Source organism: Xenopus laevis, chromosome 4S (genome assembly GCF_017654675.1).
Source record: "Xenopus laevis strain J_2021 chromosome 4S, Xenopus_laevis_v10.1, whole genome shotgun sequence".
Lineage (NCBI taxonomy): Eukaryota > Metazoa > Chordata > Amphibia > Anura > Pipidae > Xenopus > Xenopus laevis.
Genome location: NC_054378.1, coordinates 79867858 through 79879122, shown reverse-complemented (window position 1 = coordinate 79879122; position 11265 = coordinate 79867858). Strand labels below are relative to the sequence as shown.

Genomic DNA, 11265 nt, shown 5'->3' with positions numbered 1-11265 from the left:
CTCCGGATTTTAGGAAATTTAATGTAGCCGCTAACACAAGATACATTGTTGAGTGGATATCTGGTAAAGAGAAATTTACTAATCTAGATCTTGAAGTATTTTTAACTTCTAAGGAACATATTATTTCCGCTTTACATAAAAATTGATCTGAGCAGCATATTGATATTAAAAGAAACCCAATTTATAGGGACACAATTAGTACTTGGAAGATTTTATGCAAACAAAACCATCTAAACTTTAATATTTCACCGTTCCTTTCTCCATTCTATTTGGGAGGTTTCCCTAAGAAACAGAGGATTACATTTTCTTATAAGTGGAGAAAATTTGGTATATATCAGGTCAGTCATATTATTGATCAAAATTCGGGAGATCCCTTTCCATGGAATGTAATAAAGGAAAAATATGGTCTTTCAGAAAAAGAGAGATTGAGTTATTTGCAGATCAGACATGGTTTTCAACTAATTGGTAATGAAACAAAGTCACAACTAAAACATCATCAGTTTTATAATTCAATATTACAATTGGTTGAAGATCCTCAGCTAAATTGTATTTCATGGATTTCATCTCATTTATTTTATTCATTGTCTAATGATTTCGATCCACTTGAGAATCCAAGTAAAAAATGGTCTTTATTCTTAGGGGTTAATATCTCTTTCAAGGATCTCCTAAATTCTTTTCTAAAGTTTAAAACTAATATAGTTTCTGAAAGTTGGAGAGATCAACAATTTCGATTTATTCATTTGGGTTATGGATTACTATTCCAGCGTACTATAGATTCTAAGAATGTTTCTTTCTGTCCAAAGTGTAAAGAACAGCATATTGATTTTTTCCACTATATTTGGGAGTGCCCATTTATTAAAAATTTATGGGAAAAAATTATTGGTTTTATCAAAAAAACAATCCATTTGGATTTGAAATTGAACCCACAGTTTGTATTGCTAGATATGAAAGGTTACTTTCAACAGTCCTATATTAGACCTTCGATAGTTGTCACTGATGAAATATTGTCTTTTTGTTGGTTAGTTATGGCAGCTACTAGAAAATCAATATTTTTTTGCTGGATTAGGGAGAATCCCCCAACTCTTAATGATGTGCTTTCATATTTATTTAATTTATGCACTCAGGAGGTAATTAGGTTTAGAATGGAAAACCTACTTCAAAGGAATAGAATTAAATGTAGATGGTCCCTTTATATTTCATCCTTGGAGACTAATAAAAAGGAGTTTATTCTTAAACTCATGGGGTAAACTGAGGTTATGAATGAATAAGGTAACCTTGTACAGTCTAAGTCATTCACACATGTCATTGTTTTGGCCACATTGTATTTATTTTGAAATGAGAATAACAGGTCAATTTGTTTCTAATTTGTTTTGGTTTTTTTTCTTTTTTTATTGTTTTCATGAAGAAATCTTTGGAATTTCATCATATGTAATTTTTTCATTTGGAAACATATGTATTTTATCTTATTAAGTCATTGTATTTTATTGAAAACTTAATAAAAAGAATTTTAAAAGAAAAGTATTTTTATGAACTGGACCCAAAATCACTGGCAAATGATATTACGTGTATGTTTAAATCAAAATATCATACTTTGTACAAGTGGTGCAGAATGTTTGACCTGTCAGTATGAGCAATATAGACATCTAGGACATTTTGATTTTAGGATGTTTTGATCCACCGCTATTCCGTTTTCTAACAAGATTCCCTGCAGCTAAAATGAAACAACATATGAATTTGAGTATGAGGAATGAGGGCTGAAGAATGTTTTTAGATCAGCAAATTAATGCTGCACACAACAATAGCATGGAAGAAACTCAAGGTGAATCAAAAAAGGAAACAGGCATACTAATTTTATTGTCAAAACTGACACTGGCATTTAGGGCTTTCCTTCCTGCAGCATTTTACAGCTTGCCTTCCGACTGTGGAATTGTGTTCCCCAAATCCCCTGGCATTTTACATCTGACAGTGGATGCTGGATGCTGTAGATGAACAACAAATAGGCAGGGCCAGATTTACATAGTTTACACTCCTAGGCCCACTGCTACTCATGCCCCTCTCCCCTTCTAACGTGTGCATGCCCAAATTTCCTTTGTCAGGTCCAGAGCACTGGGGATTGTTTTTTGGAATTAAAGATGTAACCAGCAGACTTTTATTTCTGGGTGAAGCATTGAGCTCTGTTGGTCTCATGTATGGCAGTTTTGGACATACTCCTCTGGCTTTTCCGGCTTGCTGGTATACCTTGCTAGAGTGGAATGTCCAGTATAAAATGTTTAGTGGGAGCACTTACCGGACACCAGATTCAAACGTGCTGCACAGCCAGCCGCCATCCCATGCGGTCAAAGGGATCCCAAGGATAAGAAGAAAAAACAGCGGAGCACCGTGAGAGTCCAGTAAAAGTATTAAAAAATGGAAAGTTTTATTCAGTAAGCATGTAAAAACAGGTTACAGCAGCAGTTAACCCTGGCTTGCTAGAGTGGAAAATTATGCATTAGTTCCACTTTTTCTTTAATGTTTGGGAATGCCCTTCCAATAAGTGCATAAGCTTTATATCTTGGCTGAACGGGGATAGCTAGGTGGGGGACTTTTTACAAAGGATGAGCCATATAGCTATTCCTACTGGTACTGCGCACATAATCTTTCCAAGATGCTGATCTTGTGCTGAATCAACCCATTATCCTCCTCTAAAGTGATCTAGTCAACTGGGATCTCCTAGGATAGGCGCTTAGTGCCCATGCAATACATTTTCTGTTGAAGAGTGATGCAGGCCCCAAAGTCTAGGAATAATTTGACTGGTCTATCATTAATGGTCACAGAATGGTATGGTGGTTATTTATAGTTCTCACAATACAACCCAATCATGGCATACTTTAGGCAAGGTGGGTGGAAAGACATCTGCTATTGAATCTGGAGTTGCTTAACAGCTTATGTGTAGTGATTGGGTGGCTGCAATGACTCCAGGAGCTTTTGGTACTAAAGGTGGGAACTACAACCAAACTGGAAGTAATTCTTGTTAATTATTGTAACCTCCGTTTCTCATCAAAAGGGTATCATGGTCTTATGATTCACAAAGCTTAGATTGGGGATGTTTTGCAAAGGTGGGTGTGTAGAAGCACCCCTTTTCATTCTTGCATAGCAAGTGGAGCTTCTCCATCCGAGTGAGTTTGGCCACAATTGGGACTGCCTCCAGATAAGCCACAGTAATATTCATGGAGCTGATACTGAGTCCCATGTTATATAAAATCAATTTTCTATTTGCATGGCTAGCTCAATATAAACATGGCATAGCAGGTGCGTAACTATCCGGGGTGCAGGGGGTGCGCCTGGGCCTGCATCCCCTTGGGGCCCTCCGGATCCTCGCGCCGATGCGAAGGCGCTCTGAAAACTGTGTACAGAGGGGGTGGGGGCCCTGCTGCACAGCCTGCACCCTGTCCCGACCCTCTTTAGTTAGGTTACTGTGCCATAGCAAGGGGAAAATAAAAAAAATATTCCTTCTGCAAAGCTTCTTGGAGATACGGGCGATCCACAGGTTAAATAAATATATCCACTAGTCTGAGCAACTGTAACTTCTGACTGGTCCATTATACTGGATACATCCTACTGATATCTGCACTCATCTCTGCAATCATAAGGATAAAGAAAATAGACAATTGAAACTACACAAATCAGATCTAAGTACATACCATACTACAATACACAGTATTAGCACCTTCACAGAAAAGGGATATGTCCATGAGGCACAGCAGTGTTTTTTTAATTCCATTTGGATACTACTGCTCCTCTATGGGGCCCCACAATGAATTGGAGCTGGCTGTGCCAGCAGTTCTAGACCCAGCTCTGATATGTGCAGTTATTGTGAATCTTATAAAAACTGTTCATTTTAGTTTCACATGTTTCATTTTAGTCACATGGGGCAGTAGTGTTCTGCATAATGCTGCACTGCTTGTTACTGGCAAGGAAAGAAGCAGATAAATATCTGCACCAGGAATATAGTCCAATCACTTTTCTATGCAAAGTTCCCTTGGCATCACATTTATTACTGACAAAAGACTGGAGACAATTATAGAACCATACATAGATGTGTTGAAAAAATTAACATTTTTATTTTAGATTTTGGGGGTACTAGCAAATAACATGCCGATCTCACACACAGGAAGTAGTGTCAGACATTCAGGGCAGTTATCAGAAACCTTGAGGACAGAAAATATCACACTTTACATGCACTGCCCCCACCAAAAAAGATTTGACCTATTGCCACATAAATGCAGGGGTACAATCTGAAACATTATGAAGCTATAATCATATTTATTTGTTTGGATTACAAGACTTGGTTCTGCTTCTGTGGCTAAAACCTGTTTCAAATATAAATATAATCACAAAGGGCACACGCCAAAGTACAAGGAACCAACAGATTTATATAACTAGACTATTTAAATGACTAAAGATTGTGTGTTGGTGGGTCCTGGAATGTATGAATGTTTCAAAGGGTGGGTGGCTTGGAAAATGTGAAGCCTGTAGGACATTTTTCAGCAAAGCATGCACACACCAACTGAGATTTACATCCTTGCATTTGAGTTTCATTATTGGGTAGTTTTATGGCTGGCTCCATACATCCCAGCATGAACAACGCAGACATTATTTAACTCAGAACATGCCAACAATAAGATTCAGGGATGCCATTGCTAATTATGTAGCTCCATACTAATAAGTTAGCATGGCCATCCTGCCCAGGGGACCCCACAGGCACCCTGGGCAAGTTGAATGAGACCCTTATATAAAAAATGCCCCCATGCATTTATGGTCACACCCCTTACAAGTCCTGACCATGACCCATTATACCAAAACCTACAGAAATACTGACTGAATCCTACTCTCCAACATTATATGGGAAGAAGTCAAGCAAATCTGGCATACAAAATACAATCAGTAATGCATATCACATATCTGGCAGTTGCACCTCTGCTGCACATAAAAATATGCCCCAAGGTAAATATGTGTTCATGGCTGTCCCAAGAGCATATGGCTTTTGTAGGAAGACTTAACCAGTAACAGCACCCTGTTGATCTACACTACAATCATTCTTGCTGTCTATTTCTGTTCTGTATCCACTGCATATTGATGAGCAATCTTGTTACATGGATATTCTGCATCCTTAGTCAGGTATCTGACTGTAACTCTCAGTACCAGTTGATTTATACTCTCAACTCTTATTTACTTCATTCAGCTCTGGGCCTCTGAATTATCACTTTCTTCTATGATGAAGTTGGGCCTCAAGTGAAGGACATTGTAACTGTACTTGGAAATGACTGTTTCAGCAGCGTATTGTATACTGGCGATTTAAGGAAGCGCGGGTATGAGTCTTTTTCCATTAATATTTGTATCTGCTCTTGTGCTGCATCAAAGCAGTTTCTACAGGGAACAGCCATTTTCTTGTAAATAAGTTCTCTGGTCCGATGGTCAATATTGACCTGTAAAAAAATGTATAGCAGAAACCTATTAGTATAGATGCATCTCCCATTGATATTTCCATTGATTTACATGTTCCATTATGCTTGGCTATCTTACTAGATAATTGAACCCTTGTTCTTAGCAATGTCATGAAAATGATGTCAATTGACTTGCAACTTGATTTAGTGTTATATTCAGTAACATCATTTATATTGTACAAAGTAGATTCATTACACTGAATTACAAATGTTCCTTTCACCAAAATGTTCTACATTAACATTCCTTGTAATAGCCAAGTAATTGCTAGAAGTAAATTTAAAACATAAAATCTTGCCTAATAAAAGAAAATGTCATTGTAAGCAACTTTCCATAATATATTCATCACAACTTTTCAGTGGTTCTATTGTTATTTTTAATTGTAATTGCTTTTAAAAAACAGCATTTGCCTGGCCATTCGCTATCCTATGCCCTGGTGGTTCTGACCTTTAAAGCAATGTAGAAGAATAATCTGATTAACAGACCAGTTAAGATGTATGCAAGTCTGTTACATTGTTTCAGAAAACAGAACCAGCAGTGCCAAAAGGGACAGACACATAGTTACAATTAGGGATGCACTGAATACAGGATTTGGTTTGGAATTCGGCCAGGATTCGGCCTTTTTCAGCAGGATTCGAATTCGGCCGAATCCTTCTGCCTGCCGAAATCGAATCCTAATTTGCATATGCAAATTCGGGGTGGGAGGGAATTCCCGTGACTTTTTGTCACAAAACAAGGAAGTAATAAATGTTTTCTGCTTCTCACTCCTAATTTGCATAAACAAATTAGGATTTGCATATGCAAATTTGGTTCAGTATTCATGTGAATCTTTCATGAAGGATTCGGGGGCTTGGCCGAATCCAGAATAGTGGATTAGGTGCATCCCTAATTACAATTACAAATAACTTTTAGACCATTTAACATTTTTTATGAATGTATAATGGAAAGTTGCTTAGACTTACTGTTTCAATAGTTTTTATTGGATTTTTCAAAGATAATTTTTAAATATTTATTTATTATCGGCTTCTTTAAAGGAGAAGAACGACCTGGAAAATTGGAGGACCTAACCTCCCCACATAATATTTATTTATTATCGGCTTCTTTAAAGGAGAAGAACGACCTGGAAAATTGGAGGACCTAACCTCCCCACAAATATTCCAGGGACTCTCTCCAATTAAATTACTCAGCACAGTTGTCTACCACATTATTAAGATAGGTATTAATCAATAATTTCTTGTAGGGTATTGATGATGTTTATGGTGTTTATGAAATATCCAACAAATTATGTTTTAAAACAAACTATAACACATATACTAAACAAACTAAACTAAATAGTTGCTTAGACTTACAATCGCACTGCTCCCCTCCCCAGTGGAATTATTCCCAAACCTTACCTCTCTGGGACTGCCAATCTGTAAAAATTCCTGGGAAATGCCTTGAGCTTTGCTAGGGAGCTTTTTAACCCAACGAGTCTTCTTGTAGTCTTCACAGGCCTCCCAGAACTCCAAGTTTTCCTCACTAAATTCTGTCTGCAAGAAGGTATGAAAAGCGTAGCGTCCCTCTGTAAATAAAAAGCAAGGCTGAATATTCTGCAGTAGCAATAATGCTCCACATGTTGCTATGCAACAGCTGAAAGTTTTATTTCAGACTATTCACCCATCACAACAGTATAATTTCATATTCAATATACAAGATAGGATGAATGATAGGTTTTTACCTTTGCTCCTGAGAAGATGGCTGAACGATTCCTTCCATCTCAAAACATCATTCAAAGAACTGTTACAAGGGAAAAAACTGAATATAAGCCACCTTGCAAAAGTAAAGTAAAATTCAATACTTCTCCAGTTATTAAACCACATTTGGCTCATTTGACAACATGGTAAAAAATTGCTTTAATGCAGTAACAAAGAAACCAGGCTCTGAAGGTAACTGCTGGCTGGTTGCCTTGGATTATTGTATAAGGGGAAGTTGTACCATATAGATAGATAGATAGATAGATAGATAGATAGATAGATAGATACAGCTGTGTGTCTGCACTTGCTTTATTAGAATGCTGGATCTAAAATAGATAAATATCAGCAGAAGGGTCCACACACCATTTATTGAAAAAAGGTTCTATTTTATTTCACTCACTGGGCATTCCAACATTTTGATCCACATTGACCTTCATCAACACTTTTTTTTTTTTACAATAAATGGTGTGCTAATGCTTCTGCTGATATATATATATATATATATATATATATATATTTATATGCCATTGTTATATGGTGCAGAACATACTACTATGCTTGTCACAATTCATATCCTGTTTACTATTACTAATAATACTATGCATAGATTCAAGGAAAACAGCTGACACCAGAACCCCCTGCATAAAGGAAAAACTGAGAACAATACATAGCAAACAAACAAGCAAGAAGCCCATGATTTATTGATATATGTGACCAATGAAAATAATCAGAGCCGGAAACTGTTTCTCTATTTACTGACCTGGCTTTAGTGTTCCTCGTGTACCAACCAGAAGTCACAAGATGGTATTCCAGATCTACCTTGTGTAGTAGCGTAGCCATGGATGAACGCAGCTCCTTTACCCTGTTGCACAAGAAAGGCATCCAAGTTAAATCCCAGAAGATAAGTAGAGCTATTCCCAGAGATAAGGACAGTTCTCCTTAGGGCACATTGTTTATGTCTTACCATTTTCTGTAGAGGCGCTGCTTCTCTGTTAGTCCTGTGCACATGATTGCAGCTCTGACTGTCAGATTCAAGGATGCTGTCTTTATATTATGCCTGGGTAGTGCGCAGCCTACTTAGTAGGAGGATCTGAATGCAGCGTGCAAAAGAATAAAGTTACGACAAGCACAGACCCCCTCCCACACTGGCTGTGAAAGGGCAGGATGCACTGTGATGTGTCACAAGGAGGAACCCTACTGTTTCTCTTATAAGGAAAGCTATTTCCGTTGGTATTGATCTGTAATTCACTTAGCTGCACCATTGATGTATAAATCACTATTGTCACTCGTGTATAAGTGTTTCTTAATCTAATTCTTAAGGGACCTCAAGTACAACATAAGCCAGGAAATCTGTTTTAGAACCCAGAAAATGTTTTAGAACAAGGAAACGGTATCTGTATTGTTAATAGAAACCCATTGTTAACAGCATGAGGAGCCATTTTTGGGTGATGAATTTGAACTACAGTTTATTTAACGTAAACACTTCTTGCCACTTGCTAGCCACCTGAGAAATACTGTTTTGCATCAAAACCCTGATCTCTAAGTATCTTGAATTACTCTATCCCTGAATCCCTTATGTTATAGAAACCTCACTTTTCATTTAATAAATAAAAAGTTCCCAGGTTTTAAAAATGTGGCATGTATGAACTTCTTAAAATATAAGGGCCATTTCACACAGCCCACGAGCTACAATATATACTCTCTGCCAGGTCCAGACTGAGAATTAAAATAGGCCCTGCCATTTCAGGTACACAGAGGCCCAATCAGCCCACATAGAGGCCCAAACAGCCCCCACCAGCCCACTAAATAGTGTCTTTCTATGGGACCTTATAGCAGCCCCTCTGGCATTTGCCAGAACCCACAGATTTCCAGTCCGGGCCTGCTCTCTGCAACACCTTTGAGCTGACAATCTAGAGAGGCAGGGATAACAAGGCTCATATCAGGTATAATACACTGATCTTTCCTAAACTGATCCTCAGATAGCCATAGATTTTTATTATTTTTACTTATATATAGTACTGAAGTATTCTTTAGTGCTTTAAAGAGATTATACATCATTCAAATCAAGTCCCTCCCCACTGGAGCTTACAGTCTAATGTAATTTAAGTGCATTTATATACAGTGTTTTCACCCTGGTGTGAAAACCATGCCTTTTCAGCTTTCCTGGGGCAGGTATATGTAAATAAGTTCTTTATTAATAGAAGTTATCTACTTTTTTTGTTCTGTATAATTGGTGTAGCTAGTCTTTTAGGACATTGTAGACTGCGATATCTTAAGACAATGCTAGCTGGGTGATTATGCTAGCCGGATTTGTCCTAATAAATGATACACCAACGAGATTCATATAATAACAATGTACGTGCCCGTTATTTCTCCTGACGACCTTTGCACACTATTTTTAGTTTTTAAGATTGGAGCGAGCACCGCCCAAGAACAGGGTTCTTTTATATTACCTGCACTAATTACATCTAAAGTAATTATTAAATATTTGAAGACAATGCTTGGGGCTTGTGAAATTATTTATCATTTCATTCTGTAGCTTACAAGTGGGTGATTTTGGGTAACTAGGGTCCCATTTTCCTTAGCAAACTGGAACCCTGGAAGATGCATGAAGTGGTTTGAATAGAAATATAAATGCTAAAAAATGAATGACAGTAGAAATGTAAAACAAATTTACCAAATGTCTTGCTGAAACAGTGCCCTCTGCTGGTTATAAGCATTGATCAGACATGGCAATAACAGTGATTTTCAGCATACTATAATCAGATTGATGTTTGTAGCATTCTTTTCCCTGAATGCCATAGCGTGATATATTGATGCGTTATTTACAGCTTGGAGCATTTTTAGTAATTGCATCCATTGATTCTCTTACTTAATGACGTACGGCTGAGCTGTCTCCTTCTGGGCTACTACATCACTGACATTTACAGAGAATAAAGCTCACATCTAGTAGATTTATTAGGAAATTATGCTGCAGGACGGATGTGTGTGTGTATTTATAAATCATATTTACTGTTGGATGGAATATCATTATGATAGATAAATGTGTACTGTAAGAATTTCTCATGCCTGAAGCAGCCTTATGTTTTGGGACATTTTCTTTTAGGGCTACTGATGGTTGAGGTTTGTGGTATGGACTTAAGATGATTCCTTATGTTGTTGTGCAGGTATAGGATCTGTTATGTGGAAACCCGTAATCCAGAATGCTCAGAATTACAGAATGGTCGACTCCCATAGACTCAATTTTATCCAAATAATGAAAAGTTTTAAAAATGACTTCCTTTTCTCTGTAATATTAAAACAGTACCTTGTACTTGATCCCAACTAAGAATGAATTAATAATTTGAAGCAAAACCAGCCTATTGGGTTTATTTAATATTTACATGATTTTCTAGAAGACAAGGTATGAAGATCCAAATTACAGAAAGATCCGTTATCCGGAAAACTCCTGGTCCCGAGCTTTCTGGATAGCAGGTCCCATACCTGTACTTCTATATTTACCATGTGGAAGGTGTTTAGTTGCCCTTTAATTGGGTCTGTATACCTGTATCACACAAACCTGTTGTTTTCTGCCTTCCCATAAAGAACCACCTTTGTTTTCCAGATCATTTTAGTACAGTTGTCCAGATTGTTAAATTCTGTACTGAAAGTGCTTTAAAAGAGAAGCAAACCCAAAAGTTAAAAAAAAACCTACCCCCTCCCCTACATAGACCCCCTTCCTCCTCCCCCTTACCCTGGGCAAATGCCCCTAAGTCTTTACTTACCCCTCCAGGCAGATTCTGTCCAGCGGATTTCACGAGCGACATCGTCTTCTCTTCGGTAATCTTCAGAATGAGACCGGCGGAGTGGCGCATGTGCAGTTGGAGCAATATTCTGCTTCGTGACAACTGCGCATGCGCCAAAACTCATGAAAATTGCCAAAGCACTGGTCTCATACCGGAGCCATTCCGGCTGAAGATGTGAACTCCAATGTCTGAATCTGCACCGAGGGGTAAGTGAAAAGTTAGGGGCATATGCCCGGGGTAATACTTAGTCTGGGGGGGAGGAGGGT

General features: G+C 37.8%; 1 protein-coding gene across 1 annotated transcript; it reads right to left on the bottom strand.

Moving 5' to 3' along the window:
* Window positions 1–4078: 4078 nt before the first annotated feature.
* Window positions 4079–8315, bottom strand: rgs16.S (regulator of G-protein signaling 16 S homeolog). Its single transcript, XM_018260974.2, has 5 exons — window positions 8179–8315; window positions 7975–8076; window positions 7199–7257; window positions 6876–7042; window positions 4079–5465 (listed from the first exon to the last, which is right to left on the bottom strand). Exons 1-5 carry the CDS (start codon window positions 8220–8222, stop codon window positions 5268–5270), a joined length of 570 nt encoding a protein of 189 aa, XP_018116463.1. The 5' UTR covers window positions 8223–8315; the 3' UTR covers window positions 4079–5267.
* Between the last annotated feature and the right edge of the window lie 2950 nt (window positions 8316–11265).